General features: G+C 38.1%; 1 protein-coding gene across 1 annotated transcript; it reads right to left on the bottom strand.

Moving 5' to 3' along the window:
- Positions 1-17,575: 17,575 nt before the first annotated feature.
- LOC127130978 (uncharacterized) lies at positions 17,576-20,273 on the bottom strand. The gene is made up of 4 exons (XM_051059928.1): positions 20,091-20,273; positions 19,000-19,359; positions 18,012-18,913; positions 17,576-17,915 (listed from the first exon to the last, which is right to left on the bottom strand). The coding sequence occupies exons 1-4, from the start codon at positions 20,271-20,273 to the stop codon at positions 17,576-17,578; spliced, it is 1,785 nt and encodes a 594-aa protein (XP_050915885.1).
- Positions 20,274-21,461: the final 1,188 nt, after the last annotated feature.

Here is a 21,461-nt window from a genome sequence, read left to right as displayed (position 1 = left end):
TATGATTTCTTGATTATGGCTATCTCGCATTCTTTCTTCAAATATAAGTTGTGCTTCATCATGCGTAATATTCATCATCCAATCATAAAAATCAACATCACTTAAAACATTGACTACAGAGTACACTTCTTGTTCTTCTCCTACTTGATAAAGAGTGTTGCATGTTGCCTTAAGATTTAACATGTCACAAACAGAATTTGCATATTACATTAGTTTGAATATCCCTTGGAATACCTTTTAGACTTGACATTGTGAAGATAATGAAATAATTCCCTTTTTTTTAATTACAAAAAAAATCGATGGCAGAAGTTATTAAAAGCCTATTAGCGACGGTTGGAGCCGTCGCAAACTATATTTACGTCGGTTGTGCAACGTTGTGATCCATCTGTAATTGATGTTATGTTGAATCTTTGCGACGGATATTGCGACGCTAATCTCTGTTGCAAATACATTGGCAACAGTTGCGACGCTGAATTCTGTTGCAAATACATTTGCGACAGTTGCAATGATACACATCCTTTTCAAATAAACTTGCGACAGATGGGAAAAGGTACATCTCTTGTAAAATGGTGTTATGTAACGTGACAAATTTGTGACGGTCACGCCGTTGCAAAATAACATCCTCTGAAATTTTAGCGACAGTCACGACTGTATACAACTGTTGCAAAAAGACATTTTCTTTAAAATTTTACAGACGGTTACGACGGTATATAACGGTTGCAAAGGGTCCGACAGCTTGCAATTGTAATAAAATTTTATTTTTTTTAAGTATTACATTCAAACCAATGTTAAAAACATGAAAATTTTGTTTATAATTTTTTTGGCATTGACAATGTAAAAGTTTTACACAGTCATCCAATAAGAATATATTATTTTACCATGTCATATCAATATTTTAAAATTTTCAGTCTGACTTGACAGGATGCATGGTCGTCATTGTTTGACCGTGTAAAATAAATTTACATTGTTAGTGCATCATTCATTTTCTCAATTTTTTTACTCATTCACTTTACAAGTTGTATTCTAAAAAATAATATATTAGGTGTTAAGAATCCCACATCGGACAATATATGGCCTGAACATGTGTTTATAAGTGGGGGCACTCCTCACTCTACCAACCGGTTTTGTAGGGTTGAATTAGGCCCGATCACACATTCTTAACATGGTATCAGAGTTTGGTTTAAGATCCGGTGGGCCACCTACTATGGTTTCCGCTATCGGGTCACCCACCATTTATTTCCATGCTCCAGATGTCCAGTCCTGGGCGTGAGGGGGTGTGTTAAGAGTCCCACATCGGACAATATATGGCTGAGTCCCAGTCCTGGGCGTGAGGGGGTGTGTTAAGAGTCCCACATCGGACAATATATGGCCTGAACATGTGTTTATAAGTGGGGGCAGTCCTCACTCTACCAACCAGTTTTGTAGGGTCGAATTCAGTTATTGTAGAAACCGGAGCCTCGTTTAAGATCCGGTGGGCCACCTACTATGGTTTCCGCTATCGGGCCACCCACCATTTATTTCCACGCTCCAGATGTCCAGTTCTGGGCAGAAACCGGAGCCTCGTTTAAGATCCGGTGGGCCACCTACTATGGTTTCCGCTATCGGGCCACCCACCATTTATTTCCACGCTCCAGATGTCCAGTTCTGGGCGTGAGGGGGTGTGTTAAGAGTCCCACATCGGACAATATATGGCCTGAACATGTGTAATTTACAAACATTTTTCATTTGAAAGAAAAAAAAAGTATACTTAGGTTTTCAAAATCGAGATTTATGTAGAATTGGGAGGTTGGTGAAAACTTTATCATGTTGGCATGTACTATAAGTTTAAGTAAGACATGTCTGAATCTTTTCAAAAGAAAAAAAAAAGTGTAAAATTATATATTATAGTTAGGTTAATAATTTGTTTGATCTTTGAAAAACAAGAAATTTTGATTTGGGTCAATCCAAATTTTGAAAGTATTGTGTGTCCTCTTCATAAACTGGGTGAATTTAAATTTAAGTCCCTGTAAATTCTTTTTCTTTGAATTCTATCCCTCTATAATTGTTGCTCGTCCTTAACAATTACTTTAGGGAAGAAAATTATAATTCATTTAAGGGCTCAAAGTAAAATAAATTAAACAAGAGACCACAATCATTACTGGGTGTAAAATTATATATTATATGTACTACTTGGTGCTCGAGTAATTGTCGCTTATAAACTCCATTCATGCTCAGTTGCATCTCTTCATCATCACCATTATTGCAGTAGTTGTCTTCATCATTCTGTTCAGAATTAAAAGGAGTGGAGTCTTATTATTTAATGCATCAAGGTCTTTTCTTTTGAATTCTGTTCTTGTCAAAGGCAATAAATCACAAACTTGAGAAAATATGTTTGAAGTCATATGTAATGCTAAAAACAATTATTCAACCAGAGTCCTCCTCTACTTACACATTTGATCATAACCATACATTTCTACGCTATAAAAACAACCTAATCCAACCAGAGTCTTATAGTTTAGTTACTTATTTTGCCTCTCTACGAGTTTACGATGGCGGAATTTTTGACGTTTCTAAAGTCTCACACCATGATAGTTTTTAGATTGAAATATATTGAAATTGAAGGTTTTATAATTTGAAGTTTCGACTCTTAGTATTTTTTAGATCAAAGAGTTTTTGAGAATTAGAGCGACAACATTAAAATGCCCTTTTGGATTAATTTTGGGTTGTTCCATAAATGTTCGTCAGATGATGAGGTTTATTAATGCACCACTTAAGATCATAATTGATTGTGCATCATTGGGATTGAGTCAAACTAACGAGTCTCTCCTTGTTGGTTATTCGAAGGTTTGTGTTGATTCTAATGTCGATGTTGATTGTTCGAATTTCGAGCCTGCTGATTCTGATGTCGACCCTGACACGAAATCTTAGCCTGTTGATTCTACGATCTTGGCCATGATTGATGGTACTAAGGACCGAGAGGTAGTGGTTCCTGGCATGGCACTCTAGGTATTGTTGGTTGCCCATTTTTAACCACTCAAAGGTTGAATCAGCATGCTTGTCGGAATTAGTATGATGATCTCTGAATTCTTTTCCTTCAACCTCATCACAAAATGCAGCCATTTCGGATCAATCTCCCATTTCTTCTTTGCTTTCACTTGCGTGGGTCATGGCATTGTAGTTTTGTGGCGTTATCTCAACGTTCTCGCCGGAAAACGATGATATCTCATTAGCCACATGTTCGACCTTTTCCTTGTGGTACAAGATCTTAAGAGGTTTCAAAAATCCCTTGTTTTCCTCACTACATGGCTTGGGAATCAAGACATTTGTATATGAGTCTTCTTTCTTGAGGGTTGGTGACCTTACGTCAATCAATCTTTGCACTTTCATCTTAAAACTCTTGCATTCTTTGATAAAGCGCCCCACTGCTCCAGTACGGTATTTGCATTCGACCTTCGGATGGTCTTCTTCGAAGATTGGGCTCTTGTTGTTGATCAACTGTCGTACTTTAGCTTTCAGCGCCATGCAAGTATCTAAGCCATGACCTACTACCCCTTCATGGTACTCGATGTTGCATTCGGGTTATACCATGACGAGTATGGTGTTGGCATAGGCCTGATTGACCGAGGAGTTACCAAAGAATTCTGAATCAGTTGCGGGTATAGTTGACTATACGGCACATGAATCGTGTCAAAGTGAGCTTTGTTCCTCCTGTTCTGATTCTAATTATGGTTCTGATTCTGACTCAGGTGATCTTAGGGAGGAACAGACCGAGGCTTCTAATATGGAGGCCTTGGAAGCAAGGGTTAAAGATGATATTTGGGAGGAAGACCATACACCGGAAAATAAGGGGTCGTCGAGTGGGATTGCTACTGACATGTGATTACATCGGATGGATGTAGAGAGGTAACCATTTATGTTGCAGCAATTGGTGTGTGGCTCTCTTCTCAATAAAGCTTCTAAGGTTTCCACGACCCAACCCATTTGACTTTTCAATTGATTGACATCCTCTCTCAATAAATCTTGACCTCGATTAAGTTCGTCCATAGTCTTTTGAGACATGTTTCACGTTCTAAGCGCGTGTCGAGTTATCAACTTGTTGGTTATGGACAAAATCTGGAATAAGTTTTTTTAAAATGATATGCATGCACTGTGACGAACGTGAATGTATGTTTATGCAAGACTTTTTGTTTTGTAGGGAATCTCTAGATTTTGTCGATCATTTGTGAGCAATTAGAAGCGGGGGAACAAAAATAGAAGGCAGCAAAAATCAGTGTAATATCAACAGTCTCATTAACTCATAAGTGAGAGTGCATACAATGCTTCAAGAGAAAGAGTACAAGATCAATCTACATTATTGGCTCGGGCCTTTTTGAGTAACTCTAACTCGTCTTGGAGCTCTTTTATCATAATCCTACAAAATATGATAAAGTCAAAGACAAATGGATGAGTGTTTTCAGGTGTCATTGTCGCATCTCGAAAATAAAATTCCTCGCGATGGCCGCGGAAAAAATTATGTTCGAACAGAGTAGCCACTGGACTTTATTTATCCCAATGAAGGGATAGGAAAATATCGATAAAACCTTTGAAAAGTAGAATAACGGTCATCGCAACCATATTCGGGTTCGGGAGTGGATTACGTAAGGGGAAGGTATTAGCACCCCTTACGTCCGTTGTACTCAACGGGAACCTTTTAGTTCTAATGTGTGTTTCGAGTGTTAATTTATGTTTGTTTGTTATCTTTTGGGTCATAAAATTATTTAAAATAGAAATGGATGAGAACCTCAGAAAGGGAAAGAGGAGGTTTTTTTTATTAGTGTGCTCGCGAAGATACAGCAATCTCCTGCCTACGTATCCTTAAATAAGGAAATCAGAGCATTTGTAGTTCGGGAAACTACGGTTGGTTGGTGTCTTTTACTGAACAGCTGTTTAGATCGCGTTCTAAAGGCTAAACGCTGGCTTGTCTACTCTCGGCGGAGGCTTAAGCATTGGTTTGTTATGCGCATTAGAAAGGATTAAATAGTGTTCTTTCTGAAAAGAGTTTTGATCACACGAGGGTGACAAGTTGAATTAATATGTTGGGTGTTTTGTTTGATTGGTTATGATCGCACGAGGGCGAGAAAAGATAGGTTTGATGTGTTAAGATATTTTTGGTTGGATGACGATTACTCGGATAGTCGAGTAAGACAACTCGTATCCTAATAACCGAGAAAGGGAATAGAAGACTCTAAACTGCTCTCTGTTTCATCTGAGTATTTATGAAAATAAGGTTGTATATGTTTGACGTATTTTAGAATGAACGATAAGTACTTGAACGACTGAGTAAAACAACTCACATCCAAGCATTTGAGGAGAGGAGTTGAAATCTCAAAACCATCTCCTTTTTCGTATAATTTGTTATGAAAGTGGTTTGATTGAATCGTATGTTTGCGGAAAAAATGACAATTGTTCGATTGACCAAGTAAGAGAACTTGTATTCGTCCAATTGAGGAGTGAAGTTGAAAACTCAAAGTCAACTCCTTTTTCATTCAACTTATTGTAAAAAATATTTTGATTTAATCGGGGTTTGGAGGTTTGTAGAGGAACGACAATTATTTGACTAAACAAGTAAGAGAACTTGTAATCAAATAGTCGAGAAGAAAAAAATTGAAGACTCAAAGTTATCTCCCTTTTTATTCCTTAATGTAAAAGGATTTGATTTATTTGTGCTTTAGTGGATTGAAAATAACGATTATTTGACTAACCGGATAAGAGAACTCGTATTCAAATAATCGAGGAGAGGAATTGAAAACTCAAAACCATCCCCCTTTTCATTTCCAAATGAAATGGTGTTTAACCGTGATTAGGTATTTTAATTAATTTGAATAAAATACTCGACATTGGATCGAGGTTTAAAATTTATGTTTACGAATGGATTAGATTTAATTAGTGAGTAGTTCATCTAATCGATTAATTAAAACCAAATAGGTCTCATTGTAAGAAAGCCCAAGAGTAAGCTATGTGAGGTTGATGGCGATGCTAAAAGCGATCGACTTACAAAGGTGTTTCGAATTGATTTGGAAAAGGCGCACTCGATGTTGACCGAGGTTTGTATTTATATGTGCATATGAATTGAATTATGAAAATGGTCTCGAAATGAGATTGCTTATGAATTTTAGCTAATGCAACGTGAATGCAAAGTAACCAACAAGAAATTAAAGAGTCTCATTGTAAGGTAGCCCAAGAGAAAGACTTTTGTGTGCTAAAGTGACCTAAGCTAAACAAAGGATAATGGTCTTACAAACATGTCCCCCTAAGGTGGTGCCATTGATGTCATTCTTACAATATGCATGTAAGTTACGGATGAAAATCCAAGTGTTTACAAAATATTACAAAGAGTAAAGGAAGACTTTCAAGCAAAGGTCCTAAGATGAAATCCTCTAAGTCCAAGTTGATTAAGAGTGGAATGAATATTTTTGGTCTTACCATTTTATCATGTTTTTGTTATTTTTAATGTATGATGACAATAAAATAAATAACAAGTAAATAAACATGCATGATGAATTTGTACAATGATGATGATAATGAGTACTTGAATGTAAATTACAAGATAATGACATAAAAGTAAATCATAATATAAAGAATGACAATATCACAATAATAATGGTTAGTGAATATAAATGACACAAAATAAACCATAAGTTAATGGTAACAAATTCGCAATAACAAAGGTTAATAATAAACAAAGTTAGTGAAGTATAATTAGTGGTTAGTAATATGTACAAAGTGAACGTCTTGAGGACTATTTTTCATAGGTCAAAAAGACTCAAAACATGACACACTAAGGGATAGCTTATCATTGATGCAAAGTATTGAAGATGATTGAAAAATCAACTAACAATAGATTTGTAACAAAGAAAGTTATGCAACCCTAAGTCCATAAACATAAACATAAAGTACTTGAAATAAAGTGAACAATAAAATAAATTGCAAGGAAGTAAAGTGCAATAATGTAAATGTTAGGAGTTAGTAGTTAGTGGTTAGTGGTTAGTAGAATAACAATAACCAAATAGAATAACCAGTTAATGTAAAGAAAATGGTTTCATCTATGTATCAAATGACCCAAACATGGTTGAAATAGAGGCAACCTATCAATGCCTCAAAGTATCATGAAGGATCTATTGATCAATCATTAATAGGTTTGAAACATTGAAGGTTTTATCAACTCTAGACAACCATGTCCATAATCTAATAGATCTCATCAACCAAATAAATGTGAAAACAAGTCCACAATAAATATCAAATGAAACAAAATACTAAGCTTGATTAAAGATGGTGGATAAAAGTAGCAAGAGCAAGAAATCCCAAAAAAAAATGGTGTAAACCAAAGTTAATCATTTTTTACAAGCTTGGGTCTAAAACCTCTCAAAAGATCAACCAAGAATAAACAACCATTTTCAACACAAAAACAGAACCAAAAAGTTAACAAATTTTAAGCTAAAATCATTACCCAAAAAATGTTGGAAAAGGGTAGGTTGGAATGGTGTTGAGCTTGGATATGAAGCAATGGGTTTGGCATGAAAGTGTTTATGGTGGAAGTATGGTGAAGGAGCTGAGTTATGAGCGTTAGAGAGTAAGAAGTTTTGAAAAAAAAATATGAAAGAGGACAAAAAAGGTTGGTGGGGTGACTTTTCTAAGTGAGAAAGATTTTTTGTTTTGACCTAGGTTTGGAGAGGAGAGTAAATGGTACTTGGACCGAACTTTTGGGGGCTAGGAAGCATGAAAAATGAGGGGAAATAGTACCTCTATTTATAGGGAAAGTAGGTGGAAAAAGGGGTGACCCAAAAAGTACACTGTGTAAAAAACAGAGCTACTACAGCTGTCTGCGCAGGTGTAATCGATTACCATGATTGGGGTAATCGATTATGTAACACCTCTTTTTTCTACCCCAAAATACTTAACATATAATCAGAGTAAATAAGCACGCATATAAACAAAAGGGTGTCACATCGATGTTTTCAAAAACTAAAAGCTTTCAAAAACCAAACATCATTCCTCATCAATATACCATACACCTGGTCATTTAAAATAACACCTTTCAATTATCATGAATATTCAAGAATATGCGTTCGCAGCGGAAAATAATGAATACTCATGTATGTCATAAAATGATCCATGTCCCATACCATGATCATCCCTCAATAATCACCTCAAGATAAAATAAAACAAGTAATAACATAATGCATATCCAAATAAGATACAAGTTCAATACTACTAATCTACCTAGTGTTACATGACCAGAGCATTGACTCACTACTTAGTCTCTAAACTGAAACACGGAACCTCTCCAGCTAAATCTCGAGTGAGTTACCGTCCACTTACTTCCGCACTACTACTCTGGAGTATCTGCACGATGCCATGTAAAGCAACATTCAAACAGAAGGGTGAGAATTCAAATCATTATGAAGAAGTATAATAAGGCACAATGATTAAATCAACAATTAACGGAATTCATCACACCTTGTATAACCATGTCAATAATATTAACCAACATTTATTTCACACGTTTCAAACATCCATCAAAACTCAAGGAGTACAATATTAAAATCCAACACTATATTCCCAAATATACACATAACTACAATTATCACATAATCACATATTTTGCCAAATTATGTATCCAAACATCACCAAATTCAATTACCATATCTCATACACACCTCACAATCACATCAATGCATACATTCAATTATCACATAACTCTAATGTGACTCAATGCAAGACATGTGACTCTATGCATGTGGTACCTCAATGTGAACCCAATGTTTCACCGCTTTCCGATTCAATATCTAGAATCCAAGCCACGCTTCCGATCCGGACAAGATCAAAGCCACTACGCCTATTTCCAATTAAGGATCAACGTCTGCTACGCCTATTTCCATTCAAGGATCAACGTCTAATACCATGTGAACCCACAGTTTCACCGCTTCCACTATGAAGCCGACCATGCCATGAATGAATGTACAAATACCAATACATATGCAATTAAGATCATCTCTACCATCTTAACATTCCACATATCACCATAATTCAACTCTATGAATTATCCATCAATGGTACATATACACATTCATAACAATATATCATTCACAAATATAGGCTAATTATCAAACACGCACACTTAGATTTCATTTCAAAATGAATACAACTTTTAAAATCTCAATTTTTCATTTTTCAACAGTGTTAACCGGTTAACGCATTCAGGTAACCGGTTAACGCGAGACAGAATGCACTTCCTGGCAGATTTCAACAGTGTTAACCGGTTAGCGCTTTTGGTTAACCGGTTAACGCAAAATAGAATGCAATTCCTAACGGATTTTCAACAGTGTTAACCGGTTAACGCTTTTGGTTAACCGGTTAACGCAAAACAGAATGCAATTCCTGCGTTAACACAAAACAAAATGCAAAATTTTCAGCGTTTTTCACGTTGGAGGACTTTCGGACCTCCGATTTCGATTTCGTAAAAAGCCAAACGCTCAAAAAATTATAACTCATACAATACGCTAAGTGTATAAGGTTAATTTACAATTTTAACACAATTAAATCACCACAAATCAAGAATACTCATCAAAACCTAACAATTTCAAAAATCATAAAAATTAGGGATTTCAACATAAACATATTTCTACCCATTGACCCAATCATACTAACCCATAATAATAAGGATTCTCCCCCTTACCTCTTCAATTTTCTGGAACCTTAGCTTCTCTCTTGTTCTTCCCCTCTTCTCCTTACTTTTCCTCTTTTCTTTCTCTATTGCCGTCAAATGATCAAACGAATCCTACTTCTCACTCTCCTACCTCTTATTTATAGTATTATATTTGGGCTTAAAGAATGATACCTCTAATTTAATTAATAGGCCCAATAAGACCTGGTATTATAATATCTCTATTTAATTCAAATAAAATTAAACCAACACAATATACCCACCAAGTTAATTAATATAATCAATTATTCAATTATATCTCATATCAACTAAATAATTAATTAACACACCAAATTAATTAATATAATCAATTATTATACTACCTAACAACCAATTAATTAATTAACACTCCAAATAAATAAAATAAAATATAATAATGATAATATAAGAAATAGATACTAAAATTGGGTTGTTATAGATTACACCATCCAAAATGGCCTGGAAGTCAATTTTTAGTCTGTGTAATCGATTATCATGATTGGCGTAATCGATTACACAGTACAAAAATGGCCTGAAAGTCAATTTTTAATCTGTGTAATCGACTACCATGATTAGGGTAATCGATTACACAGTACAAAAATTGCCTGGAAATCAATTTCTTGTCTGTGTAACCGATTACCATGATTAGGGTAATCGATTACACAGTATAAAAATTGCCTGGAAATCAATTTCTTATCTGTGTAACCGATTACCATGATTAGGGTAATCTATTACACAGTACAAAAATTGCCTGGAAATCAATTTCTTGTTTGTGTAACCGATTACCATGATTAGGATAATCGATTACACAGTACAAAAATTGCTTGGAAATTAATTTCTTATCTGTGTAAATGATTACCATGATTAGGGTAATCGATTACACAGTACAAAAATTGATTTTTCCCTTATTTCTCTTCTTGATCTTTAACCGGATAACCCCAGTTTTTCCGGGGTGTAAACACCATGCCTTGGGTCCATGTAATACGTATTTGGTTATGAAAGTTCAACGAAATTATGATGATGAATTTACGAAAGCATGCATGTGCAGTGTGGCCATGGATCAGATGAAAATTGTATCGGGGTAGGGACAAAATTGGGGTATGACAGTTGCCCCTATTTAACTACCTTGAACCAGAAAGTATGAATGACAACAGTCTTCGTACATTTGCGGTGGAAGATAATTAAATACTTGAAAGACCCGAATTTTGTCCTTTGAAATGTAAGGAAGAAATGCGGAAACAAAATGCAGTGAGAAATATAGTAAGAAAAGGTTATCGGAAGGTAAAATAAAACAATCAAGACTCTCTGGGAATTATCAGAGCAACATCTTGGATGCCATGATTGAGATATTCTAACAATAGAACGATACTTCAATGGTATCTAAAACTTTTTGAAAATTAGCAGAACATTGTCTCGAACAGAAAACACAATATTCTCAGGGGATCGACGGAGCAGTTTCTTATATGGCATAATCGAGATATTCCAACAAGGGAATGATACCTCAATCGTATCTATGATTCTCCGAGGATATTAGAGCGGTATCTTGAAAACAAAAATGAGATTCTTCAAATGAATGAAGCAGTATCTCAAACAGACAAATGAGATTCTTAGGATAAATGAAGCAGTATCTCAAACAGATAAATGAGATTCTTCAGATAAATGAAGCAGTATCTCAAACAGTAAAAATGAGATTCTATGTATCGAGTCGAAACAGTATCTTATATGATAGAATTAAGATATTCCGACAAGGGAAAAAATACCTTAATTGAATCTAAGACTCTCCGAGGATATTAGAGCAATATCTCTACAAGAATCTGAAATGAGACTCTTCATATTGACGAAGCAGTATCTCAAACAGTAAAAATGAGATTCTATGTATCGAGTCGAAGCAGCATCTTATATGATAGAATTAAGATATTCCAGCAAGGGAAAGATACCTTAATTGAATCTAAGACTCTCTGAGGATATTAGAGCAGTATCTCTAAAGAAATCTGAAATGAGACTCTTCATATTGATGAAGCAGTATCTCAAACAGTAAAAATGAGATTCTCTGTATCGAGTCGAAGCAGCATCTTATATGATAGAATTAAGATATTCCAACAAGGGAAAGATACCTTAATTGAATCTAAGACTCTCTAAGGATATTAGAGCAGTATATCTAAAGAAAATCTGAAATGATACTCTTCATATTGATGAAGCAGTATCTTAAACAGTAAAAATGAGATTCTCTGTATCGAGTCGAAGCAGCATCTTATATGATAGAATTAAGATATTCCAACAAGGGAAAGATACCTTAATTAAATCTAAGACTCTCCGAGGATATTAGAGTAATATCTCTAAAGAAAATCTGAAATGAGACTCTTCATATTGATGAAGCAACATCTCAAACAGTAAAAATGAGATTCTTCAGGTAAATGAAGCAGTATCTCGAATATTCGTCCGTTGGGGGAATTTTAAGAAAAGACTCCTTTTGAGGGAGATTTACTAGAAATGCTCTACAGGGGAAAAGCTCATAAGAGACTTTTTATGGTAACCTCTGCTTAGGGAGCAACGATTGTAAAGAAAAATATTGGGAATATCATTATTAATCATAAAGTTGAAAAGTGGTTTGCCGGGAAATGATTCCACGAGCGCATGCATGGTAATAACTTTATTTGGAAATGAGGAATGTCCAAGATATACATGAATGACATTCGATCCTGATATTTTGGTGTGATTTTTGTATGATGTCCCACTTTAGGTGGGATTTCCATGCATGGGATGACGCATGGGATGTATGCAAATATGCAATTTGCTGGGGATATTTGGCTGTGCATGTAGGAATGCGAATGATTTTTATTTTGTTGAAATTTTCGTTTTGGGGAAGTATTATGCCTGAGTATGCTGATGATTGATATGACTGTGTTTCTTTGAAATTTTCTGTTTGGTAGGAAAGCCATTTATGAATGATTTATATGATGCATGTTAGAATGCAAATGGGTAATTGGACATGCCCCTAGTTAAGACATTTTTGCTTTGGGGTATGATGCCAATAGTGTGGACTTTTGTTATTGGGGTGATCAATGAAGACCAAGTTTTGATGCCCCACTAGGTGATTTTGGGAATATACTTGGGTTGCTCCATGTTACTGAAGGGTTCAGACTTCTCAACACGCGATACTCTATCCATGATTTATCAATGTTTCTGCCGAAAACGTAATAGAGCCTTGCCCCAATTTGGCTATACCGTGAGTACATTTATGAGAGGTATGAATTAATAGTTGAAAGGAGCATGACTATCTACAATCAGTCCTAAACCTTTATGAAAAACAAGAATGAATCTTGGAGACTAAAGGATTCGTCCACTTACTATTTCAAAAGCAATTTTACCACTTTATTCCAACATGTGTTTTATTTTCTCCAATAATTTGTAAAAGTGATGTTTTATCAAAAATAAAGGTGCTTTGCAAAAAGATAAAATATAAAAAATGATTTAGGCAGAACTTTTGTTGAGAAGATTTTCTTTTTTATTGATTTGCCCCTTGAATGGGTGATTGTACATAAAGATGCAATTCCTTAATGAGGTAATTGTTGTGCATAGAAACAAAATGGCAATGAAAATTGAGTTCTTATTGAGTTTCCACACTGCTATGATCCTTATGTCTTTGATAGCCCGAGCACTTTGCTTTTGAAAAGTGAGGTAGATTGATTCTTTGTCTTCGAGGGTATGTCAGATGTTTGTAAGTACAACTCTTTGCCTTGGAATTAATCCCTAACTTTTGCCTGGACCGCCCCTTCGGGTTTTCGATCCACCGGGATACCCATTTTTGCCTGAGTCGCCCTTTCGGGTTTTCAACTCAGCGAGTCAAATCCTTTTATTTTCATCCCTAATTTTTGCCTGGATCGCCCTTTCGAGTTTTCGATCCAGCGGGATAGCCTTTTTTGCCTAAATCGCCCTTTCAGGTTTTCGATTTAGCGGCTTTTACTATTCCACTTTTTTAGGCGAAGTACCTTTTAACAGCATCAATGTTGATGGGAAGCGGCAACTCATCACCATCCATAGTAGCTAGGATCAGAGCGCCTCTGGAAAAGACTCTAACCACCACATACAGACCTTCATAATTTGGTGTCCATTTCCTTTTGGAGTCTTTGTGAATAGGCAATATTTTCTTCAACACTAAATCTCCCTCTTGAAACACCCTGGGACGAACTTTCTTGTCGAATGCTTTTTTAAGACGCCTCTGATAGAGTTGACCGTGACCTAACGCTTTCAAGCGTTTCTCCTCAATAAGGTTGAGCTCATCATACCTTGATTGAACTCATTCTGCCCCGTCTAGCTTAGCCTCCACCAGGACTCTCATCGAGGGGATCTCTACTTCTATAGGGAGAACTGCTTCCATACCATATACCAAGGAATAAGGGGTTGCCCCTGTTGAAGTTCATACCGACGTGTGATAGCCATGTAACGCAAAAGGTAACATCTTGTGCCAATCCTTGTACTTGACAACCATCTTCTAGATGATTTTCTTGATATTTTTATTTGCAGCTTCAACAACCCCATTCATCTTAGGTCGATAGGGTGATGAGTTATGATGCTCAATTTTGAATGTTGCGCATAACTCATCCATGGTCTTGTTGTTGAGATTGGACCCATTATCAATGATGATCTTGTTGGGAATCCCATATCGACATATGATGTTATTTTTTAAGAAACGGGCGACTACGTGCTTTGTGACATTCGCATAAGGCGCGACTTCCACCCATTTGGTAATGTAATCTATGGCCACCAAGATAAACCGGTGTCCATTTAATGCTTTGGGATCTATCATTCCAATCATGTCGATGCCCCACATAGAGAAAGGCCAAGGTGACGCTATGACATTCAGCGGGGTAGGCGGTATTTGTATTTTGTCAGCATAGATTTGGCATATGTGGCATGCTCTGGTGTAGTGATAACAATCGGCTTCCATCGTCATCCAGTAGTAACCTACCCTTAGTATTTTCTTTGCCATGGCATACCCATTGGCGTGCGTACCGTGTATGTCCCTCATAAGCTGATCCGCTTCGTTTTTGTCCACACACCTCAACAAAACCATGTCATAGTTTTGCTTGTACAATACCTCTCCATTCAAGAGGAATTTTGATGCCAACCTCCGGAGGGTCCTTTTGTCAAGGCTGGAAGCCTCTGCCGGATATTCCCGCTTCTCCAGATATTGTTTGATATCAAAGAACCAGGGTTTACCGTCTGGCTCTTCTGTTGTCGTCAGGCAATGAGCAGGTTCATCAAAAAGCCTAATTTCAATATGAGGTTGATGGTTGGGCCATATCAATTTGTACATGGAAGCCAGAGTTGCTAAAGCATCTGCCATCTAATTCTCTTCTCGAGGAATATGAGAGAAAATGATTTCGTCGAACTTTGGGAGTAGCTTCAGTACATAATCCCGGTATGGAATTAGGTTAGCATGTCTTGTTTCCCAATCGCCTCTGATCTGATGTATGACTAGAGCGGAGTCCCCGAATACTTCTAGTATCTTGATCTTCAACTCAATAGCTTCTTCCAACCCTATATGCAAGCTTCATACCCGACCATGTTGTTTGTGCAGGTAAAACAAAGCTTTATAGTGAACGGTAGATGGAAATTCTTGGGAGATATCAGCACTGCCCCAATTCCATGGCCTATTGCATTCGAGGCACCATCAAACATGAGCGTCCAGCCTGCTTTTGGCTCAAAACTTTCCTCTAGTTCGGAGTCTTCAACATCCATGATGTTCTCATCTGGGAAGTCGAACTTCAAAGATTGATACTCCTCCAGTGATTGGTGAGCCAGATGATCTGCTAATATGCTTCCTTTGATCGCCTTTTGCACGACATATTGGATATCGTATTCTGACAACAACATCTGCCACCGGGCAATTCTACCAGTGAGAGCTGGTTTCTCGAATATGTACTTGATGGGATCCATTTTAGATACCAACCAAGTCTGTGAGTTAGCATGTACTGCCTGAGACGCTTAGCAGCCCATGCGAGTGCACAACAAGTCTTCTCGAGTAATGAATATCTGGTCTCACAATCATTAAATTTCTTGCTCAGATAATAGATGGCATACTCTTTTCTACCAGTCTCATCTTGTTGTCCCAATACATAACCCATGGACTCGTCGAGCACGGTTAGATACATGATGAGAGGTCTCCCTTCTGTAGGGGGCATCAGAATTGGTGGCTCTTGTAAGTATTCTTTGATTTTGTCGAAGGCTATTTGGCTGTCGTCGTTCCACTCCACGCCTTGATTCTTCCTTAAAAGCTTGAATATTGGTTTACATGTTGCAGTAAGGTGAGAGATAAACCTGGCGATGTAATTTAGTCTCCCCAAGAAACCACGAACCTCCTTTTCAGTCTTTGGTGCAGGCATGTTCTGAATGGCTCGGACCTTGTTAGGATCTACTTCAATTCCCTTTTGGCTTATAATGAAGCCTAAAAGCTTCCCAGATCAAACCCCAAATGTGCATTTATTAGGATTAAGTCTCAACCTAAACTTCCTCAAATGAGCGAATAGTTTCCCCAGGTTGGTGATGTGTTCTTCTTCTGTCTAGGATTTGGCAATCATGTCATCGACATACATCTCAATCTCTTCATGAATCATGTCGTGAAAGAGAGTCACCATGGCACGTTGATATGTTACCCCGGCGTTCTTTAATCCAAACGGCATTACTTTGTAACAAAAGGTGCCCTAAGGGGTAATGAATGTGGTCTTCTCCATGTCCTCGGGATCCATTTTAATTTGGTTGTATCCAGAGAAACCATCCATGAAGGAAAACACTGAGAACTGAGCTGTGTTATCTACCAATACATCAATGTGAGGTAACGGGAAATCGTCTTTGGGACTGGCTTTGTTCAAGTCTCGGTAGTCTACGCACATGCGGACTTTTCCATCTTTCTTCAGTACTAGTACAATGTTGGCAACCCATTGTGGGTATTTGGCAACTTCCAGGAAACCAGCGTCAAACTGCTTTCTCACCTCTTCTCTGATCTTGAGAGCCATATCAGGTCGAGTTCTTCTTAGCTTTTGTTTGACAGCAGGATATTCTTCTTTAAGGGGAAGCTTGTGAGTCACAATATCAGTATCTAATCCAGGCATGTCTTGGTATGACCAAGCAAACACGTCGTCATATTCGTGGAGGAGCTCTATCAGTCTTGTCTTCACTGTATCTTGAAGCGTGGCGCGTATCCTTACTTCTCTCTTATCTTCTTCTATACCCAGATTGATAACCTCAACGTCCTCTTGGTGTGGTTGAATGACCTTTTCTTCTTGTCTGAGTAATCTGGTAAACTCTTCAGGGAGTTCGCAATCTTCCCCCACTTTGTCTTCAGCTTGGTAGATTGGACAATCAAAGTCATATTGGACCATAGCAGTGTCGTTATCAACGGTCTCGGTGGTGTTTCTGCATGTTATGATTTATGCAGTTTATTTAAAAAGTGCGTGCATAAAAATTGATTGCCATTTTTGTAAATAGATAAAAACGAAAGGAAATGAACAAAAATTTGGATGCAAAACGTCATTTCATTAATGATAAAAACTCTTGAAAAAGATAAAGGAGGCCCTACAACATGCCATTGTGCCTTGGGCAGAGCACAGGTTTTTGTCTAAAATGATAAAATTACTTTTGAAATATTTGGGGAACTTCCACAACCTTCCAGTTTGTCAGTTCTTCATTAGGTGGAGCTTGACGCATCCAGCTGGACACCCCCTCTTTGCGATCTTCTTCGCTGATCATTTCCACCTGCTTGCCAAAGATGTAGCCAGCGCTGGTGAACGTTTTCTCTATAGAAGGAATCTTCTCTTTGTTAGGTTGGTTACCGGCTTTGTGTGATGATGGGTCATACCCCAGGCCAAACTTGTCTCATTTCTCTTTCACTTCCACCACTTTGCCCCAGTCTTGAGCATCTTCACTTTCCATAACAGCTTTAGCTCCTTGCCACGAGGCCATGGATGGTCCTGATTTCGGGACCTCCAAGGTCTGTTGGACGACCATCATGTTTACCACTTCCAAAGATTGGAATGGTGTCTCAGTGATTTCACCATCCACCTCGATATATCGGAAAGATGTTAAGTGACTAACCAAGATATCTTCTTCTCCTCCAATCACAATCATCTTGTCATTTATAATGAATTTCAGTTTTTGATGCAGAGTAGAGGTGACAGCACCCGCAGAGTGAATCCAAGGTCTCCCAAGTAGGCAACTGTAACCAGGATGTATGTCCATGACCTGGAATATGATATTGAAAATAGTTGGACCTATCTTGGTTGGTAAGTCAACTTCTCCTATCACTGCTCGCCTTGAGCCATCAAATGCTTTTACGATTAGGGTACTAGGTTTCATACTTATTCCTTCCATTGGCAGCTTTATCAAAGTTGTCTTCGGCATGACATTTAATGAGGAACCTGTGTCTACTAACACTCTTGACAATATAGTATCTATGCATTTCAAGGATATATGGAGGGCCTTATTATGGTTCTTTCCCTCGATTGGTAGTTCATCATCATTAAAACCCAAGAAATTTCTAGTAGTCACACAAGCTATCACGTCATCAAATTGTTCTATCTTTATGTCCTTTGTGATATGAGCGACGCTCAATACCTTCAATAGTGAATTCATGTGTGCTTCTGAGTTGAGCAATAGAGATAACATGGAGATCTTTGAAGGTGTTTGATTCAGTTGGTTCACCACCTTATAATCGCTCTTCTTGATTATCCTCAGAAATTCCTCGGCCTCTTCACGAGTAACTGCAGCTTTAGGAGATAGGTGCATGTCTTGCATTTTTTGATTAGGGATGGGGATCTGGACAGCGGCTTCCTTCCCTTTGGCTTTTGCAGAAGTATCAGCAGTTCTTGGTGCGAACACTCTGCCACTACGTGTCATCCCTGCCGGCCCCACAATTGAAGTGACATTTGGTTCGTTGATCATCAAAGGTTGGTCTTCCTGCCCCTGCTTAAAAGCTCTGGGCTGATATATCCACGGGACTGCCTTCTCATCTTTATATGCAAACGGTGTTGGAAACTCTATTACCAATGGGCTTATAGGTATTTCCACTTTAACCTCATCATAAGGGATGTCCACCATGGCTATCTCTTTCTGGCGCTTGTTATTGACACAACAATTCATCTGTAACTCGCATCGATCCAGCATTTGTTGTATAAAACTCCTCAGCTCTTCATTGTTCTCTTCCTCAACCAACTCCTTCGGGATCAGACCACTCTTCAGCAATTGTACTCCTATTTTGGTGATAGGGGTTTGAATCTCTTCAACCTTACGGATCAATTTACCTTGATCACCCTCCTTAATGCACTAACGGAAGCATCCTTATGTGTTGGCATAGGATTGGTGTTTACGTTCGGGCATCTCGGAGTGAAAGAAACGGCCTTGGCTTCGATCAAGTCTTGTACCCGATTTTGAAATGCGAAACAATTTTCCAAGGTATAACCAGGTGCTCCCATGTGAAACTCATAATGGGCATTAGCTTCGTATCTAGGTGGATATGGAAAAATAGCTTGTTTTAACTCCCTCAATGTTAGAAGGCCCTCTTTTTGCAGATATGGGAATATCTGACTATAAGGTACTGGTAGGGGATCAAGTTGCCTTCTTGGAGGTCTTGGCTTGAATTGTCTTGGTGGTGCAGCATTTTGCTGATGATGATGTTGTTGATGTTATGGTTGATACATTTGTTGTTGTTGCACTGGCTGTTGGTAGGGTATAGGCACCACGCGGCGACTTGACCATATGAAGCTTGTTGCTTCCCTTTATAGTTTCTGGATATGGCGTTTGTTTCACCTTCTCTTTTCTTCGAGAAGCCTCCAGAATACTTCTTCGGTGCACTAGGTGCTGTCACTGCTCTTGGAATCTTTCCATCCCTTAACCCCTTCTCTATGCGGTCTCCAATTGTGACTAGATGTGCGAAGTCAGATGCTGCACTGCTCAGTAATCGATCAAAGAATGGGTCCTTCAAGGTGTCCACAAATATCCCGGTCATTTCCTTCTCAGACAATGATGGCTCTACCTGAGCAGCCAACTCTCTCCACCGCTGGGCATATTCTTTGAATGACTCACTCTCCTTCATAGCCATCCCTTGCAACTGCATTCGGTCGGGTGCCATATCTAAGTTATATTTGTACTGACGGAGAAATGCGTCAGCCAAATCCTCCTAGCTTTGAATCCGCCCTTGCTCTAAGCTCATGTACCATCTCAGACATGCCCCACTCAAACTGTCTTGGAAACAGTGTACAAGTAGTTTGTCGTTTTTGGTATGAGCAGCCATTTTTCTGAAGTACATTACCAGGTGACTTCTTGGACAAGTCTGTCCTTTGTATTTCTCGAAATCAGGAGTTTTAAATTTAGCCGGGATGACTAAATTCGATACCAAGCGCATGTTCATGGCAGAAGCACTAAAGATATTGTTTCCTTCTATGGCTTTGATCTTCTTTTCCAGGGCATGAAGCCTATCTGCAGCAGGATATGGAAGTAACTTAGGTTTTGGTTGATCAGGCATATAGAATGCATCATATTGGTCATCTCCAATTTCGGATCCATGATGAGTAGACATATCAGAAGGTTCTACACGGTTTCCATCTCATTTGCCTCCTACCGGTATCTGAACCAATCTTTTCTTGGTGGGGACGTAACCCTCGTCCTGGGGGTTCAGACCTGGCGTGCTATTATTCCTTTTTGCCCTAGCTTTTTCCTCCTCAATCTTCTCTCTCTGAGCGACCGCGAGCATTGTCTCCAACAACTGATCCATCTTCTCCTGGATCGTATTGATGTTTGTCCTCATGGTAACTTGATTGGCCTCAACTCGCTCTAATGTCATCTTGTATTTGCTTCGCGTCTCGTATCGGTGTTGATTAGTCAGTGTGGCTGGATAAAGGGTAAAAAGGTTGGGTAAGTTTTTTTTGAATTTTTATGAAGCGTGATGCATAATGAAGATGCGAATGTCATGCGTATTTTATTTTCAGGGAATTATTCGAGTTTCATTAGTTGTTAGTAATTCGAAGAAACAATAAATACTTAGAATAGCAATAATGGAGTAATTTTTAAACGTCATTTATTCAAGTACATAACATAGGGGTCCAAAGAAGGTCATAGTTCAAAACTACATTTGTTAAAGGAACAAAATACAAGACATAAGCAAATTAAACAGCTGGCTTTCTGGCCTGAAGCTCTTCTAGTTCCTCATTGAATCTCTCCAGAAACCCTTTACAAAGCAGAATGAAACTGATTATGGCTGGAGGAGTGCTATCTTCTTTCAATTCTTTGACTGCATCTCTCAACTTCCATGGTAATTCTTTAGCTGCCCAATTACAGAACCCTACTAGCCCATCGAGTTTTGCACGAAACTTATCCCTATCTCCTTGTAAGAAGTCTATGGTCTTCTTAAAGGATTCATAATCCTCAATCACATAGTCTCGCTCTTTCAACCATATGGAGTTGTCTTGGCGTAATGACTCTAGCTGGTTCTTCCAATAGCTGACAGACTCCCTTGCATCTCTTACTTCTCAACACTTCTCTTCCCATATCATGGGTGACACCCTAGAAGCTTCAGTGACTATATTCTTGAGTTGGCGCTCCTGATCTACTTCAGCCTTTGCATGACGAACAGAATTGGTGAGCTCCTTTATCTGAGCCCCAAGTGTATCCCTTATTGTTTTGTTTTCCTTCGTGGCTAGATGCCACCAATGCTCATTGTCTTGACATTCTTTCTGAGTTTGTCGTAGTTGACCCTTAAGAGTATCTA

The sequence above is a fragment of the Lathyrus oleraceus genome, chromosome 3 (genome assembly GCF_024323335.1).
Source record: "Lathyrus oleraceus cultivar Zhongwan6 chromosome 3, CAAS_Psat_ZW6_1.0, whole genome shotgun sequence".
Lineage (NCBI taxonomy): Eukaryota > Viridiplantae > Streptophyta > Magnoliopsida > Fabales > Fabaceae > Lathyrus > Lathyrus oleraceus.
This window is presented reverse-complemented; position numbering and strand designations above follow the sequence as displayed.